Genomic DNA, 19,327 nt, shown 5'->3' with positions numbered 1-19,327 from the left:
CCATCCCCTCCCGCCGCGCCAGCGCCGAGCCGGGCCCGCCGGGGCAGGCAGGGGCGGCCCCTGCCGCGCTCCCTCCATCTTAGGTGCCTCTCCCCGCCCGCCCCCGCGCCCCCCGCGCCCCCGCTCACCTGGTCGGGCTCTTCTTGTCGCCCATGACCATGGATCGGGGCCGCCCCTGCCCTGCGCACAAAGAAAGAGGCGAGGGGGAGGGGAGGGGGACGGGGCTGCCTCCGTCCAGCAGGCTCCGGCTGCTCCTCACCCCCGCGCTGCCGCTCCTGCCGCTGCCAGGCTCCGCTCCAGACTAGCAGCGCAGCCCGGCGCCCTCCCTCCTCCTCCTCCTCCTCCTCCTCCTCTCCCTCCCCGCGCCGCTCCGGCGGGCGGAGCTCGCCGCCGCGCCGCGGCCAATGGGGGCGGCCCCGCCGTCAGCCCTGGCGGGGAGGAGAGCGGGGAGCGCCCCCCGCGCCGCGCCGCCTCCCGGCGGGTCCCGCCCCCGCCCCCGGCCGGGAGCTCCTCCGGGCCGGCTCCCTCCCTCCCCTCAGCGCCGCGGGCGCTGCCCCCCCCCCCCGCGCCGGGACCCCGCCACGAGGGGCGGGCTCCTCTCGGCCGGCGGTGGCGGGTGGCCCCTTCCTTTCCCGTCCCTTCCCCCTCAGAGGGCTCGTCGCCTGCCCGTCCCCGGGGGAGCGGGGCTGAGGCGGCGGCCCCGCCGGGGCCTGCTGCGGGCGGGAGCCCGACAGGGGAGAGCGCGGCCGTGCGGCCCCGTGCTGCCCGTGGGGCGGGAGCGGGCTCCGGGCGGCGGCGGGGCAGTCGGTACCGGCGGCGGTCGGCGGGGGAGGGGGTCGCGTAGGCCCGCTCGGCCGGTCGCGCCTCGCCCCGCCGCGGCTGCGCTGGAAGTTACCTCGTAGGGTTGAGCAGCCGGGAGCAAACTCTTGCTCCGTGCCTTTTCCCCGGGCACGGGCTCCCTGTGCCTTCACCGATACCTCGGCTGCCGCCGTTGTGATTTTCCTTTCGCCCCGGATCAGGTCACTAGCCTTCAGAGCTGAAGGTGTTTCAGCAGCGCTGCCTTAGTCTTCCAGAAACGTTCCCATCAATCCCTCAGTGACCTGTCAACTCCACTGAAAGCACAAGCTGTGGTTCTGCAGAACTCCCAAGGTGACAAAAAGTGACATTGCCCAAAAAGTTGCAGTCGTGCCCCAAGGTCGACCTTGCTCCCTGCTGCCTCTTCAAGCCTGTGGAAATGCTGGTGTTGCAGGCTGGACGGCGATGTGCAGAGGAGAAGCCCTTGCCCTCTTTGCTGAGCCACTTTTCACGCAGGGGCAGTTCCTCAGCGTCGGCTGCAGGAGGAGATGGGAGCGATGAGCAGCTGGGGATGGACAGGGGCAAAGAGCAATGGATAAAGACAGGAGTTGGTTCAACTGCTCCTGGGAGCACAAGCGCAAGCCTTGCAAAGCAGACATTCTTCCACTGTGCTTTCCCAGCTTTTAGTGGCGACTAAGCCAAGCTCCCAGTGAAGAGCAAACTTCACGCCCAGGCAAGGGCAGGAGGGATGTCTGTGGGCTGCCTGGGCAGTGGGGCCGCAGGGTGAGGGTGAAGACAGTCTGGTCAAAGTTAATCTATGGCTGAACACAAGGGGGGAAAAAAATTTAAAAAAATAAAAAGAGAAATTTGCTACCTAAAAAGCAAGCCAATGTAAGTGGCTTAAGGCAGGATCCACTCTTACCACGGCAGGAGCAAAGCATAACCGTTTCCAGCACTTTAAAGCCTAAGTCATCTGTACTCATGAGCCACAGAGGTTTTTTTCTCTTCCATCAATGCCCATTTTAACAGTCAAATCGTGCTTGCAGAGTCACCTGCGTGTACTTAATAGCTGCATTAATCTGCTTACCTTACCCAGGTCCACCACCCCCACACAGGTAATTTAACCCTTGCCAACACCTCCACCATCCATTTTAACCATGATTTGCACAGACGAAGACTTCCAATTACTTTTTTTCTGCACCACACAAGTTCCCGAACAATACGGCGAGAAGCAGACATACTCCAAGGGCAGAGTTAAGGTCGCACAATTATCACATGTAGGAAGTGCCATTTTCCCATCGCATCTGCTGTTTTCCAAACATTTTTGCTCTTTTAGATTACAGCAGTAACGTTTGCTTCGGGAATCTGTGTGGGAACAATAACTCAGCAGTGCTCACAGGGACTAGTAAGCACAGAGTCCTGGTGTGCAATCGCTACCAGAACTTCATGGCAATGATGCTTATGGGGACAACAAGAACACCACGTTTGAGGACGAGGTCAGTGGAGAACATGGGAAGAAGTACAAAAAGGCAGAAAGTGCTGAAATTTTAACTCAGGAGAAGATACGGGCATGGTCTGAGTCCTGTTTTCTGCTGCAGCTGCCTCCCTTAGCTCCCCACCACCATGCTGAACAGAGCGACGGCAACCACAGGCACAAAGTTATTGTGGAAATACCAAGGAGCTATGGCCCATTTTTAGAAAGCAATTTATCTCCTCAAAAAATAGTTTCAGAGTTTCTGTTTTCTTTTCATAGCAAAAGTTGTTTTCTTTCCAAAAACATCCCCTGGAAACCTTCCTTCCTCAGCAAATAACACTTTTAAAGTCACATGTTAGAAGCTTGGCAACCCAAGTACAGCGTGACTTCATTCAGTCACGTATATGCAATGGGAGATGATCATTCCAGCTTGTTAAACACTCTTCAGGCCACAGTTGGGTGTCTCTACCTTCACGGATGGTTCCTGGAGAAGTGAGGTGGCCGCCGGTGGGCTCATGTGTTGATCTGGCTGGAGTTTTGGGGATGCTGCATCCTGCAGGCAACACTTCCCTGTTCATCCTTCCAGACACAGACACACCAAGACAGGAATTTCTGCCATTGGCAGAAATCAGGGCTGAAAATACAGTCAGACTCAATTACAACTGCCTTGGTGGCATATTTCTTTCACACAGTGGTGTTAGCAAAGTGAGTTATCCCACCGGCCTCAAAATTCACCAAGGTGATGTGGGCAGTGCACCCCACTGAGCATGTAGGGATTTTTGATGGAGTTTGGGTTCTCACATGCTTGCAAGGCAGCCACAGACAAGTCATTTAGCACTTCTTCTCATTAACTCCAGCACTCTTGACTTGCAAAGTGAAAGGAATAAATTTCTAGGCTCACATGTGAATCTATGGCACCTGTTTTCAAACCAAAGTTATTCCAGCTAGATGTTTTAGACTCCAGGGTGCTGTTCAGTTGGTGGTAAATTCAGCAGAAGAAATTCCCACCCTTGTCTCCAGAAGATGCCACTTTCTTGGTGGTGCCACCTGTGTGCAACTCCTTGCTTGAGAGTACTGTCAACTGCGAGAGGATCCTTGTTAACCCGTTGCTTTCCACCTCTTGCCTTCCCCTACCATGTGCATTTTAAATGACAAAAAACCTTGTGAAGAGACACTGGTTGCAGATGTTTCCAGGGCATGACAAGAGACATGGCACCAGGATGGGCACGCTCACAGCACCTGGGAGAACAGGACATGAACCTCTTGGGCCAACCTGGCTGCCACAGCCTGTGCTGGCAGCTCAGGCTCAAATGGTTTTGCCCAGCAAAGCTTTGGCTGTGCCTCAGTACATCCTTCACGTCAGGTATGGAGATGTTGGGATGAGACAGATGGAACATGGTAACTCCTCTGCACCAGCTCAGCATCTCCATTCCCCTTCTCCCTTGCCCAAATTGTCCTGCACCCCAGCAGCACCGCAGCTGCTCCAGCTTCTTTGCTTCAGCCCCAAAAGCAGCCATCAGTCAGGACCTGCCACGGAGCAGCTGCTCAGAGGCAACTCCCGAGCTACGCACCCTGGTAACAGCCTCTTCAGCACGGTGAGACCTCCAAAACCTGGGGTGCTAGGAGCACAGGGATAATTCCCTGCACCTGGAGCATCGGTATAAATGGATTTAAAAATAAATTTGGATTCTGCACACACAGCCAAAGTCAGTATTTGTGCATAGGGTTCAATGCCAAATATAAATATTAACTTGAGCTTCTCAGCCCCGCTGGTCACTGCGGTAAATATACATTTTTGTAATTTTGCATCAGATGTGCGTAACTTCTCAGAAGTGACTGCTGCCCTGAACAGCCCGAAGTCTAACCACTAGTAAATGACTTTTCTGTGGATTTAATAAGGAATTTGTTACACAGGAGTTGGAATCAGGCTCAGGACACAGGTCTCTCTATTAGTTTAGCCAGAGCTGAAAGGATCAGAAGTGATGCGGCTGCTCTCTGGGGCAGGGAATTTGCGTGTCACCACACAATTAGCACCTTTTAGTAGAAGTGGGTGGAAAGGGAAATTAGCAATTGAGGGTAGAAATGGTGAACCAGCTACACTGGAGCACCTTAACAGCCAGGATTCATTTCGCTGTGCTGTGCTGAGGGAATTAAATGTGTTTGGCCTCCCTAGTTTTCCAGGATGAGGAGAAGACATCAAGGAGTGGAAGAAAAAGAGGCTGTGTGAAAGCCAGCAGACTTCACACAAAGTAGCATAACGTTTGCCATACCATAAGAACATCCTTGGCAAGGGAAGCAGGAGCCTATGCTCAGAAACCTTGACGTCTTCACCACAAACCAGAATACCAAACCAGAAAGCATGTGTTGACCAGAGACACTGGTGGCCATCCAACCGCACTCCCTCTTGCTTTCAAAGCACAGCATGAGCTGCCATCAGCTTCAGGTGCCGATGCCAGTGAGAAGTCAGGAGGAAACTACTCTTGGAAGTCTCAGCACTTGACAGTATCTTTGAAAACAGGGCTCAGACTGAGTTCATAAGCTTTTGGGGAAAAGCGTTGTGCTAGGGATTGTGTAAACACAGAACTGACTGATTGATGGCCCTGGTGCACCACAGAGATTTATGCATGCTCTGGCAAAAGGTATTGAATGGACAAGTGTCTCGGATGAATACAGGGACACGAAGAGACTTTACTGATAATTGTGGGAGAGGAACAAATGATAGGGTACAGTTACCACACAGCATGCCATTTTCGAGACTTCAGTAAAGACTCGGATGTACAGTCAGATGCGATATTTTTAGCTGCGCTGGGAGCACTGGCATGGCAAAGTAGGCAAGGGATGAAGCAAGGAGAACCACGGAGCTGGGAGATCGTTGGTAGAGCTCCTCAAAAAAATGCCTTGGGCTGAACATTACTTGATATTTTCCTCAGTGACCCCATTAGGAAAAGGAAGGATTGCGTTAATAACCTGAAGATGAGAAGCAGAATGTCACATTGGAAGAAGAGCATAACTTTGAGAGAGAGCGAAGTGGAAATGGGATGAAATACAGTGTTACTGGCTTAGGCAGCTGGGTGCTCATAATAGAAGTTTCTGACTCAGAGCAGAAGCTCATTGGTATGGCATACAGGAGGGAGAAGACCTGTCTCAGGTGTTTGTGTGCCACTGGCATGACTTAGCTTCTGAAAAGGCCAATATCAAGCAGAGAGTATCAGAAGAAGTACCAAGAAGTAGATAAGGGGAAACATAATGACTTTGTAGGGTGCACAGGCAAGATCTTGTTGGAATTACCATTCTCCAGTTGAAGAAAAAAAAATGCATTCAAGCAGGGACAAGCATATGAAGCATTGGAGAAGAGTTTCCAGGATGGCCAGAGGAATGCAAAGCATATTTTGTGAGAGAAGTCTCTACAAACTCAACTTGCTCAGTCTAGGGCAACAAAGGTTGGGAGGGGATATGACCACTCTTTAAAAAATATGCTGGGGAAGGAGGCAGCACATTGCAGCAATAAAAGAACTAGCAGACAAGAAAGAAGAGCACAACTGATCTATGCTGGACATGTGGGCTAGAAACTGGACATCTGTTTCTAACCTTCAGAGGAGCAAGGACCAGAAACAGCCTCACCATGGGAGGAGCAAAGGCAGTCAACGTAAAGATGGACCTTGATCACTTACAGAAGGAATCACGCAGCTCACATGGTCCCTCCTGCCCCTGTGATCCCACCGAGGTCAGACCCTGCTGCTGTCATCAGGGTCCTGTCTCTCCCTCCTCACCCACCCACACCAGATAAGCTGGTCTGACTTGTTTCCAGCCAAGAGATCTCAGTAGATGCTCTCTCAAGGGAAGGGGAGAGGTACAAGGAGAAAATTCTTCATCCAGCTTTTGTGCCTGGAAACAGATTTCTCAAACACCCAGGGATTTCCAGTTTGCTTCTACATTTGGTATGTGTGTTTTTCATCTGAGGAAACTTAAAACTTCCTCTATTCAGCAAAATAGGGGTATTTTAAAAGTTTTATTTTTTAATATAAACTATTTATAAATACTCTTCCATGGGCTCTTTAGAAAATAGTTTTAGAACGGAATTAGCAAGTGATCAAATGCCGACTATCAGGAACTCCAAACGACAAGCCAAAAACTTTCTATCAGAAACAGCCTGTCGAAGAACGGCGTAGTAGAAAAGGGATCTGAAAGATGAGGAGCAATATGCAAGCAACAGTCAGTGCCAAGAATCTCCAGGGTCTGCAAACCCTTACAATGCCAGACAGACAGGAGTAGAGAACAGGCTGAAAAGGTAGAGAGGCGTAAAAAACTCCGCATGCAACAGCGTTAAATATAAAACTCAGCTGAGTAGATAAGCAAGCCAACAAAAACTAGAGGCTCTAGCTGAACATCCTGCACACTGTATTCTACAGATAGCAAAGGCTGTGCAATTTAAAACTGTAATCCCTTCCCAAGCAAAGAGGCTTTTGCAATAGCACAATCTGGATGTCACCAGCATATGAATAGGCATCTTGGGACTGCTCTGGAGAGCAGAGGTCAAAGTTTAGTGATGTATGTAGTTGTCTCCCTAATGGGTCTTATTGATTATTATCCATAGAAACAAGCAACGTCTCCAAATCTGCCGCCTCCTCCTTTGTGCTAGATGCTGGCAACCAAGAAAAAGCACCTTGATCTTCTAGCTCCACACAATTTGTAGAACACTGAAGCCTCTGACAAGGAAAGACACAAAGCTGCTGAAAAGACTAATGAAACACGGCAAGTGGAAAATGGTAAGTAGATCTGTGTAACATCTGCATTGCAATGATACGTGGGAGCAAAAAATAATATCTAATAAAATACCAGAAAAAAAATAGGTTAACAAAGGGGGCTAAAGAGGAAGGGAAACCAACAAGTCATTACAATTCAGTCACCTAAATAATGTGTGGTGGAAGGGACTGAAAAGCCCCAGTACAGATAGAGCCAAATTCACACTTGTCCAACCACAGGTATCCCAGCAAGATATCTTAAATTTTGCAGTGAAGTTGTCATATCTGTGATACCAAATGGTGGTAATAAGTTGGTATCTTCACAGCACAGGAACAATTCTGTTGTGGAAACTTCAAGGCAAGAGCAAAAATAGAAAAAGCACCAGAAGGACTTGACCAAAATTACTCATGCTATTTTCATCTATACTAGCGAGCATGGAGGTGACAGCCAGTCGGCACAGTCCGGTGAGCAGAGCCGTCTCAGGTAGGGCACTGGGAAGCCCCTCAGGGAAATACTGAACTGGTAAATAAGCAAGGGTAAGAGTGATTATCAGATCTCTTCAATCTTTCTGAGTTTGCAAGATAGAGCCAGAGAAAACAGGCTCATTCTCAAGACTTTGGTAATTCCACTTCTGGCTGCTGATCGAAACTGGAAGTGGAAAAAAAAACCCAACCCACCAACCTGTCTACCGTATTCCAGATTCTCAGAAGAAATCCCATTTGGGTTCAGGGTTAGGAACCATCTCAGGTGGCAGAGGGGTCCTGGCTCTCTCTGGGGATGTCTGCCCACCTCCATACGGAGACACCAGGCCATTAGGGCCAGCCCTACTGATGTGCTGCCTGAGATCTGTCTGTCTGCTCTGCCCATCTTCATCTTGACCCATCTCACAGCTTGTGGGCTGAAGAGGGGCAGAGGAGGTTGGCCATGCCTCTGGGCTCCCCGGGGCAGGCAGGCACCCAACACTGGTCAGCAATAGCCATCTCCCAGCAGTGCCAGACACCAGTTCCCAGGCTGTTCCTCACACACCCATCCCAGCATGGAGAAATATGGGATGTGGAAGAGTCTCCCCACAAGTGCTCTGAGCACACATTCCTGCTGCCTCGTAGCAAGTCCTCTATGCAGGGCAGGGATGAAGTGCAGCTTTCCGCCCATCAAAAGACACGTAGGTGACTCTTGCTCCTGGTCCTGTGGGATGTGCAGCTTGCTAGCACAGGTTATATAAACCAGATGTCTATCTGCACATCCTCACATTGAAAAAGATGGGTCTGCACACCTGAAAAAGAAGAAAAGCATGTGAATGTAAAGCAAAGTATAGACTGTGTCATTGATATTGAGGCCATTTGCACAAACCATACCATCGGTAACTGCATTTACACCACTGGACCTGTAACAACATGATCCCAGCCCCTGCCAGAGATACCATTAGTCAGTACGCAGCATAGTCATAGAACAGCAACGAGCCTGCCACAGACTCAGTTTTCTTACAGGTACAGCAAATTTCGCTGGCTGTGGGTGGTGTGAAGGGACCAGTTCCAGGCAATCAGAGACGCTGTGGTCTGTGCAGCTGGCATTAGGATCACCAGCATCTGATGGGAGTGTGGCTTCGCAGGTCTCACGAAAACAACAACAACAAAAAAGCCTCTTTTCATATAGAGTACAGCTGAATTCCCTTCCTCCCATTCCCTTAACAGATGTCAGAAAAAAGCATGAATGGCTGCAGCTCTGTGCTTGCTGGCCCAGTGTTTCTGAACCCAGTTCTGGAAGGTGTTGCTTTTTGAAAAGAAAAATACAGAGAACGGGAAAAAGTCCTTAAACACTTAATAGTAAACTCCTTCAAAAGAAAACTTTCTTCAAGCCAAAGAACTTTTGCCAAGTTTCAGCTAAATGTAAATTTTCACGATGCTGTAATAAACACCTCAATACAGGGGTTTCAAAATAAGAATGCTGCTACAACTTCACTCCAAGCAGTTCAAAAAAATATATATGATATATAACTTTCAAAAAAAAAAAAAAAATCAAACCACCCCAGGGAGACATTTTATAGTGCTTCAGTTATATATTTATAAATAGAGAAAAAAGCAAAACGAAGAGCCATGGATCCATCTGTTGCCAATCATCCCAGTCATGCCGGAGGATGTAGGCAGGAGCAGGACTCTCCCCAGAACCAGATCACAGGTCTGGATGCTATTGCAGCAGATTAACCTGAGAACACTATGGGAAGAAAGAGTTTCCAGGAGAGAGAGGTGGTCTATCACAGAAATGCTCTTGTAGAACCTACCTGGCTATTTTATCTTCCCTAGACTCCAGCCAGCATTCCTGTGAACTTCGCAACACATATCACTAATTTCCAAGCCCAGCACCTCCTTCCATAGCTGTAGGTGTCAGAAGGGCTCCAGAAAGTTTCTCCAACAATAGATAGTGATGGCGTGAGACATTCCTTGGACTGGAAGAGTCTCAATTCTTGACTGCTCAGATGTTGAATCACTTTTCTTGCACTTAGGCTGATGCATCAGGTGGGATCCCGAGAAAGCAGAGCTCTGGGTGTGAAGTGTGAGCACAACAACCTTTTCTCAGGGGCCAAGCCTGGCTGCCTGCTTTGCAGACATCTACCAATTTGTTTTGGAATGTACAAAAATGCCCTTAAATCCCATTTAGGCATTAAGGGAAAAAAAACACCAAAAATCAAAAAACAAAACAGGAGTGCCATATGGTAGCTTTGCAGCCCCGAAGGTGTCTACAGTGCCTGAGGGGACAGCAGTCCAAAAATTAATGTTGAGGTGCTGCCAGCTACAGCATCCCTGCAGAGACAATCAGTGGGACTGTGCTGCCAGGGGGACCGATGGCCTTAGGCTGGTTTTAATTCTGGCCAGCTCCCTTGTGCCGTCGCACAAAGGAAGGGTTGGGAAAGCTGCAGTGAGAGAACAACCCACGTTTCTGCAGGAGAAGAGACCGTGTTTGGCACCAAAGCCATGAGTTAGCTAAACTTGTCCAAATAAAGGGGGGGAAAAAAGTTACTTACGTTGTTTCCCCAGCCTCAGAGCAATACGTTTCCCTAGGATCAATTCAAACATTACATGTTGCTGTGTTCAGAGCTAAAATTAATCTTACACCAGGAAAATGGAATAAAAAACTGAAGCACTTACTGCATTCATTGCTAAAAAAATTAGTCTTGTGCTGAGAGCTTCCTTTTCTACTTTCCAACTGGCCATCCTGCTTTCATTCAAGGGAAGCCCAAGTAAAAAATGTAAAATCATTTCCAGGTGGTTTTGGTTAAAGCAAACAAAGAGCCATGAATTGTGTCAGTGCCTGGTTTCAGGCATGGCAGAAGGTGGAGGGTTAGCCAGAAAGAGAGAACTGCTGCTGCTGAGATACAGCCACTGGCCTAATTAGGTGGAATAGCTATCAGCAATTCCACCTAATTAGATAATTAGATTAATTATCTAATTAACTGAAATTGTTGTTAGACAAAGGCAGGTAGAGCCTCAGAGGTGATAAGGAAGATATCAGGGCAAGGTTACTCTGTGATTTATATTGATTACTTTAACAGCTCAAGAACTCCCCTGGTTCCCACATTTATTTACCTTAGTCTCACTCCTCCAGGGTTGTTCTAAAGTGATTAAAGCAAAGCAGGGAAGAAGGGGGGGCTATATTTTTAAAATAGAGGTGGGGGGGGGGGCGGGGAAAATCACTGCAAGTTACCCTTATGCTACTGAAAACTCAGGACTCAGCAGAGGGGAGAAACTAGACTGGTGGGGGGATGCCTTGCAGACCAGGACTGCCTGTGTCCCCCCACTTCTTGTGCTTGGATTTTACTGCGCATCCTCCCCACAGACCTGTTCTTGCTACCTGGCTTGTTTGTCTTTGGGGAGAGAGACGATACATGAATTAACGATGTCCCAACACTGAACGGTAGCTGTGGTCCTGGCAGATTTTTCTCCATCGCTTGTTCTTTGCTTGCAGTGCTGGTGGGAACCACCAGCCGATTAAGGAGGCCTCGTTGCGGTAGACATGGTGTAAAAGTAGCATTAGAGCATCCTGCCCCAGAGACCCGGCAGTCCTAAATACCCAAGGGCTAGCGCAAGGCAGGTTTGCAAGCTTAATAAGCCAAGTCCTCCTCACTCAGGCGTGAAGCTAATATTATGCCAGGCAGGCCCGGGTGGAGGAGGCACAGCTGGAGCCTCTGGCTTCCACAATTTCAGCAGCCTGCTTTGAATTTCACCACGACGGAGTCAGTCCCTCAGGGGAGCCCAGATTTCAGGAGGCGCAGGAGGGCATGCAACCAGACCAACCCTGCCCTTCCCGTCTGACATCTATTGTTAGATGCATCAAGGAATTTGACCCACTTTGGGAGTTTCTGGTGGTTTTTCACATTCCATTTGTCCTTTCTGACTAATGTTTCAAGCTCGTGTGTCACAACTCTGGCCCTGTTCCCTGTGGTGGATGTTCAGATTACTGGAAAAAGATCCAGCTGCTGTATCCCACTGGGTTTAGAGCTTCTAAGCTCTGAGTAGATCCAAGACGCTACCCACACTGGGTTTTGAGGCATCCTTTCCACGTGCCAGCTGCACTTAGTGTCCTCCCTTCTCGCCGAGCTTCCCTCCTCCAGCCACCCAGTTGAATTTGGACCTTACAGGCATTGCACACTTGTTCACACAGCAGCTTTGCAGACTACAACATAATTTCTGCAGAGGCCCATAATAAGTGCAATCACAGGTGGGTTCTTCCCCGTTTCGGAGCTTGGCCACAGAGCATAACAGCATTTAGAGATCTGGTGAGCAGGACATCCTCAGTGCAGGGCCAGCTCTCTTGCTCATCTCCCTGCAGCAATCCTCACAAATCAGCTCTCAGGCAGAAGAAAATGGTTTACACGCCTTGTCAAGAGCTCAAAGGTGACTTATGGTTTATGTTCACTAGCTTGGGTTGGTCCCACAGCTAAACCAGCCCCTTCCCGCTACAAATGCCTCACCATTGCTTCCCCTAACTTCTCCTGTGCACATCTGAGGTTTCTCTTTCATATGCCCTCATAACACTCGACTTCTTCATTGGGACTTAATACCTGTCTATAATAATATCTTAATAACTTTATAATAGCTCCAGCTTGTCTCCTGCGAGGTACAGAAATAAACCTGTCTTTCCTAATTGCAGAGACAATGTTAACAGATCTGATATTGGTCAAACCAGAACCATTAAAATTCTAAGCACCCATTGCCCCTGCTCTGGTGAGCGTGCCTTGGCATCATTTTCAGCAAGATGCTCCACCCAGGCCTCAGCTGCGTCGCACGGCAGAGCTGCAGGACAGCACACTGCAGAGTGTAAACGTCACACCGATGCCTCGCGTACCGTGTGGGGCTGGGCAGGCTGTGCCCGTCCAGGTGTGGGGCATCGGACTCCCGCTCCACGACCTGCCACCCCCCCGTGCCCCAGAGGCCACAGCCGGGACAACTTGCTCCTTCCTAACAAAACGTGTATGTCTCCATGGGAGCTAAAGGGTTGCAAGCGCAGACCAGCCACAGCGATGCGAGCAGCCGTGCATCTGTTAAGAGTATTGAAGCAAGTGACTTTCAAAGCCAACAGACACTTTTTCGCAGAGTTTTTCCACTGTAGGGAATATCACGAAAAACTTCTATTTTGTTGTGCCATAATACTGGTAACTAAGAGAGATTTCTATCATTTTCAACAAACTCTGAAACCTGTCCCAGGCCTCAGGAAGGGAGCTCTCTTCAACCAGCCGCAGCACGCACTGCCCGGGGAGGAAAAGACCAGTCCACAGCAGCCCTGAAAAGTCACCTCGCCTCCAGAAGAACTTCCCCCAATAATTTTGGCCTTCCTGAAAATCTGTCACCAGTGTGCCGAGGCTGTCTCCCATTAGCCAGCAGGATGGAGGGACACCACGGGCCAAGAGGAGTGAATTTAAGTCATGCCCAGCAACAGGCTTTTAATCCTTATCGCAAAATCTGGCTGTTAGACCACTGTTTTCATCCAGTTCAACAAGTTTGCAGAAATTGGTCTGCAGGAAATCAGGCAACTTCAGCCTGAAGGCTGATCATCTGCAGAATCTAGCAGTGTTAACATGCTGATCATATTCAGCACCAAAGGGCCCGGGTGGGCAGTTTTTTCATTTTCAGGGCTTGGAAATCAAGCAGTGCGTCTCATTGCAGCCCCAGAGTCCAAACACCAGAGGACAGTAAATCAGGGAATGGTGCACAGGCAGCGCATTGACACTCCTCAGCATAAATATCAATTTTCACACTGTGGTCAGGTTCTGTAAGTATGGGGAATTGGTGTGGCAACGGGATTTTAACAAGGTCTGGTTGTGATTAATCCCTCTCTAGGCAGTTCCTCTAAATGACTCGATTCCTTGCGATCACTCAGTAATTACAAGACTAAAGCAAACTGTAAGAGACCACAATGAACACGCACATGAAACTGTCCAGGGCTGAAAAACAAAGTTACTTGCTAGGAATTAATAAAATGGCAGAAAACCATGAAACTTACCTGAAGTTGAAGGCTTATTGAAATGGGTAAGAAATATTGTATTGCAATTAATGCCATACAGGACACTACAGCAAAATGGAGCCTACCCATGAAAGAGCATTGCAATACGAGAGCAAAACCCATGGCTAATCCTGGCTGCCGCTGTGCAGCCTGTACTGGGCTGCTCCCGGCAACGCTGCTATTCAACCAGGGATGCCCATCCCAGGCAGGGGGAGGTAGGAAGCAGCAGCAGCCCCGACAGGGTGAGATAAAACAGGAGTCTACAAATAAACTGAAATAGACTGATGTCCGTCACTCAAGTTCCTGCTCTTGCATCATCCATCCTCTTGCTTTTACCCCTGCAGCAGAGAAGATTCCCTGAGCAGAAGGCAGCCCGGCCACTGCCAGAGTACACTAGGAAGGAAGAGAGAGACTTTGCTTTGCAGAGGAAGCAAACACCTTCCTCCAGCCAATCTCCATTGCTCTTTATCTGCCTACAGCTGCTCACAATCTGGCCCCACAGATAAGGAAGGCAGCGCTCCCCATCCTTCCTGTTCCTCCAGCTGGTGAGGTCTGGCAGCTCCATGTTTTCTGGAGCTTGTGACAGCTGGGTGTGTGGCTGAGTCCCATGGCTTTGGCTGACAGGTGCCGTGGTGGGGCAACTGCCATGGGGACGGAGGGCACGGCACAGCATAGCAGTGCAGGCACACAGGCTCAGCACTCCTCTGCTCCAGCCCCACAGCCCTCCCTGGATCCCTCTGTTCCCTTCCAGATCCATCCCTCCTCTCTATCCTTTTTGCTAACCCGTCCACAGCTGGAGCAGTAACCTGGTACCCTCCTTTCTTCCAGTTCAGCAGTATAGCTCTGTCAAGTGGATCCACTGTAAAAGGGTCAAATTCATCCCAGGTGTCCGTGCACAGGCTTAACCAAAGGGACGCTTGGGATGGATTTAGCCCATTATGCTGTGTGTTAATCATATTACTGCAGAAATCTGACGCGGTTCCCAAAGTGCGAGCTGACGAATCCTCCCGGAGCCCGATGGGCCTCAGAGCCTCGTTCCAGCGTGCCAGAGGTTCTTTTATTCATTAATCATATTTGCTTAATAACCTTGTATCTCTCCAGTGGAGGGAACTGCCAGGCTCACATATGGTAATTGTGGGATGGCTCTTCTGGAGAGCTGGAAGTGCCGGCGTTTTCAGCCAGTATGTACGGCACAGCTCCATGGTAATTTGTCTCCCCGGCCTCAACTGCAAGGGCACGGGGAGGGGTGCAAAGCTCTGCAGACGCTCAATACCCTTTTGACAGTGCTTCCCCCTCAGTCTGGCAGCAAAATTTATGACAGTGAATTTATGATGCTCTAGGTCTGAGCTGCCTCTTGATTGACAAGCCCATGCACAGCAGCAGCATGTTTAGTGCATGTAATTACTGATGATGTCAAGGAAAAAATTGCAGAGAAGATCCTGTACGCAGCCTATTAATTGTACCTGTTCCTCTCACTAAAAGTTTTGATAGGTGTAATCCATCAAATATGCTTTCTGCAACTTTGCAGTGGTTGAATAAAGGCCAATTTTATTGCTTTAGAAATCAATAGGAGAAGCACAGTTGGGAGCAGAAGATGCTGTTGGTGTTTCCCATCTCCTGCATCAGCACCTGGTGTGCAAGAGATTCGAGAGCCGACTTCTCTCTGCTGCTCACTTGCTTTGTGCAGTGTCTGCTATTGCTGTCCCAGGAGCATTTTTGCTCTTGTATGCTATTAAAGCCTCTGAGATTAGCGCTCATGTTGTTACAGCATGGGGTCTCACTTTGTAGCTGAGGTTCAGGAACTTCCCTTTGATTTGGCTTGTTGAGAATCAAGTTTTTTAAATATCCTGTGATTATATCACTGAAAATCTCTAACGGGCACATTTTCCAAACTCTCTGCAGTTTGCATGATGTTTATCAATCACCCCAGGGTTCTCCACCCCCCAGTAAACCCATTTTTGGGTGTCAGTCCCAGAGCACGGCAGAGTGACACCCCACCACAATCCCCAATGGGTGAAGCCCCTCAGACTGGCAAGATGCAGCTTTTACCTGGTGTCCTGCGTGCTGCGAGCCCTGCAACTTGCTTGGTAATCCTCACAAGATGGACGATGAACTGCATTCATTTCCAGTTTACAGATGGAAAAATGAGAGAGGATGGGCACCCAGGGACCACACATGAGGGTGCTGCTCAGGGTACCGTGAAATGCTCCTCCGCTCCCGCTCCTTGGCTCATCCCACTGGAGCTGCACATCCCGCTCCAATGCAACGCAGAAATGACACTGACAGAGTACGACGGGAATGTCAGTGTTCTTCCCGTCAATGGCACATGGAAACCAGGGAAGGCATATGTGTCTGGAGCTGTGTCACTCTTCTTTCTGAAATGCACTTCCCGAGTCCTCGTTCTGGAAACAGAAAATCAGGGACCTGCTGGCAAAATACGTAGGGTGAGGAAGAACTTAGGAAATTCAATTGAAATGCTTTTAAAAAGCAAAAGGGAAAGCAGACACCGTCCCAAGACAAGGAGACTAAAAAGTGCCTCAGCTATTGGGAACAGCTATAAATACAGCCAGTCTGGTTCTGGCAGATTCATTATATTATTTAATAACATTGCTGGAAGGCTGATTGCATAGTTTAAAAGCGAACTTAATAAGTAGTAACTATTAAAATGTTAGTTGTGAAGTTACAGGATTATAAGAGAGCAGACTAGTCTGTGCTGTATGTTAATGGTGGAATCAACATATTAGAGCAATAATCTGCACTTGGTCTAGCTATATAAACCTGCTCAATATTTCAGCATTGAGATATTCTTGCCTTGGTTCTCACAGAGAGAAATACACTCATTTATTTCCCTGAAATAGCATATTATGATGGATGCAACTGCCAAGCTATAGCTAATGGATGTAACATGATGGAAAACATCATTATTTAGGTGTGGGAAATTGTTCTTTAGGAATCCAGTGTCTGCAGCAAACCTGCACTCCTTGAACCTCAACTCCACAACATGTTTCAGATGTGGATTTTAAGCAACTGTTTCTAATTAGCAGATCACAGAGCCCTGTCGAAATACCTTTTGGTGAATGGCAATAACATGTGTGCAGGATTTTAAATCACATCTAGAGAGCGGCTGTGGAACACAATGCCTGGCCCAGCAGCAAGACGACAAATGTGGTGACTGGCCCCAGCACTCGTGGGTGCTGCTGGTCCTGTGGCGCTCGTCCCCCCGCACCCTCTTACAGCAAAGGCATCTGGAGAGACAATGCAGCCAGCAGCACAGATCAGGCTGGTATCGCTACATCTGCGAGAGGCTTCTCCCAAGGGCCGTGCATCTCCTGTCTACCACAGCACGGGTACCCGAGGGCCACACTTTGAGAGTGAGATGCCTGGCACCGCTCAGAGAAGTTCCCAGCTGCACAGGGAAATCATAAGCTCCCCGGTGACTCATGGCACAGGAGAAGGGCTTTTTCTGCCATTTCCCACAGGAAAATGAAAAGGAGCCATCGAGGCATGTAAGTGTGGGGTACAGCCATGTGCCCAAGCAGCCCAGCTGCTACAGAGAAAATTCATTCTTGGTTTGGGATTTCTCTTGCTACTCAGACTGATGGAGTCAGCCTGGTGTAAAGCCTGTGGAGAGCTGCTCTCCACCTGCAGGAGCTCAGGAACCAGCCAGCATGGAGTTTCCTCTGGCCATTTATTCATGATCCAGCAGTGACTCACCACAACACCCCATCACGCTGCTCAGCCCAAGTGACACAGGCCAGAGCCCAGCACTCCCAATCCAAACAGACTTACTTGCAGCTCATACAGCACTTACAGCAGAGAAAACCCCTCTCTGCTCCTCCAGCAAGGGCACAAATATAACCATTTGCAGCTGGCTCCCATCAGCCACACAGAGGTGTGTTCTTCAGGTGTTTGATGAATGTTCCTTGCTTTCCATGAGTGCCTCTGCTGTGTATCAAAAGAGGCATTAAACCTGCCTCTCCAGCCTTAGCAGGGGCACTCCTGACAGTTTTGGCTGTGCTAGAATAATATGCTTTGCTACTTCGATGCTCATTTGTGCTCCTGGAGGTGTGCAATCAACTCCCATTGAACCTGGTCTGTTCAAGGGATGAGTTTCCAAGCTCTTTGCAGGTGCCTTGGCCAGTTTTGAGAGATGCAGAACACCCAAATTCTGGGTGCTTTGGGTTGCTGCCAAATCAACCTTGTGCTCAAACAGAAAGGAAACTCCAGCTGCAGTTACGTAGGCTGAGCCCTTCTGGTCACTCAGGCTTGGCTGGCACCAGAGGGACAACCAGACCTGGCTCTTATCAATGCTGCTAGCATTGAAAGGGCACCAACATCGTTATCTCTCATTATCTGATTGGGAAATTAATGGTAATTGACTTGTACAAAACCTCCAACTCCAGCAGTCGTGTGACTGTCAGTGTTACGTACAGAGTCCTCTCTTACTTCTCGAAATGGCCCCAAAAAGCCTGGTCCATCCATAGCCCCAATGACCTCAGTGCAAAAGAAATAAAGCAACAAATAATTATTATTTTAGAATCCCAGTTCTTAGATCATTATTTCTAGCACGCACTGTATGTTTTAAGCACTTGGCGTGATCATAACTGTCAGAGGAAAACAGGCCATGCTGGATCCGACAGCCTGAGAGAGGGGAGGCGGTTGCAGCTCCGTGCCCTCAGCAGGCACGTGCACAGTATACAGTACATATATATGTACATATATACATATGTACATGGCTGGCCACACAAATTGCAGACAGGCACTCAGGGCACCCACACGAACAGAGCCAGCACCAGTGGCCTCATCCTGCTCCCCCCTCTGGCTGGACAGGGTGGAAGACCACTGGTGAGAATATATGTGTACAAGGTGGGCCACGGACCCCTTCTCCTGCCAGCAGCAAACCAGGTCACTGCACAACCCATCCCAGGGAATCCGTCATGCCGGAGCTGGTGGAATGTGAAGGCTCAGTCAGCTCACAAGCCACCGAGCATGGCCTTTTGAGTTTTCCTCCTTAGAGCTGGTACCTGTTGCAGAGAGAGGCTGGAAGGGGAATTGCATTAAGCTGTTTAATGACCAGACCAAAGCTGCCAGGAGGAGGAGAGCCGTGCTGCAGCCCCCACCACCCACTGAGCAGGGAAAGCTGCCCCAGAGACATGGCTCGCAGCCCGGCAGCCAGGAGCCACAGCCACCTCCCATGGGCACAGCACCCCATGGGGACAGCCCCTGCAAACAGCCGCTGTGGAGGGGGGTCCCTGTGCCAAAGAAAAGGTGTCTGGGCTTTGTTCCTGCCACGCTTTTTGCTGGCCAGCCTGCAAAGAGAGGGCCTGGCTGCCTGGGCTGCTGAGCAGCTGCTTGGAGGGTTTTGTTTGGCTTTTTTTTTTTCCTCCCTCTTTTAGGTGGGAGTGTATTGTGTATTTCCAACAGCAACCAGCTGACCCAGGTTATAATTCAGCTGCCACTCGGCCTGGCGCCGGCACAACTTGGACATGTTTCAGACACCTGGCATCACACAAGGAGGGAGGGAGACAAAGGGGATCGATACCCTCTGCCCCAAAGGCAAACAAATTGCATTGATTAACTCCGGTGGCCACAGAGACTTGCAGGACTGATCTGGGTTTCAGCAGGTCTCATGAAGACAAACTCCACATGTTTCTCCCCTTTGGGATATGGTTTGACATCCCCCTGTACCTTCTTCCACAAGGACAGCCATGGGGTAAGGTCCTGTTTGCTTCATCTCTCAGACGACTGAGGCCAAACCCTCCAAGAGAACACAGGGGTGCAAGAGGACCCAGACCCCTGCCAGCCCCCACCGCCACAATC

General features: G+C 49.5%; 1 protein-coding gene across 1 annotated transcript in view; it reads right to left on the bottom strand.

The window, feature by feature from the left end:
* Nucleotides 1–340, bottom strand: part of RYBP (RING1 and YY1 binding protein) — a 41,553-nt gene extending 41,213 nt beyond the window's left edge. Inside the window, exon 1 of the mRNA XM_065642733.1 lies at nucleotides 129–340. Coding sequence (XP_065498805.1) covers nucleotides 129–160 — 32 coding nt within the window. The 5' untranslated portion in view covers nucleotides 161–340. The remainder of the gene's footprint in view (nucleotides 1–128) is intronic.
* Between the last annotated feature and the right edge of the window lie 18,987 nt (nucleotides 341–19,327).

The sequence above is a fragment of the Caloenas nicobarica genome, chromosome 11, assembly GCF_036013445.1.
Source record: "Caloenas nicobarica isolate bCalNic1 chromosome 11, bCalNic1.hap1, whole genome shotgun sequence".
NCBI lineage: Eukaryota > Metazoa > Chordata > Aves > Columbiformes > Columbidae > Caloenas > Caloenas nicobarica.
This window is presented reverse-complemented; position numbering and strand designations above follow the sequence as displayed.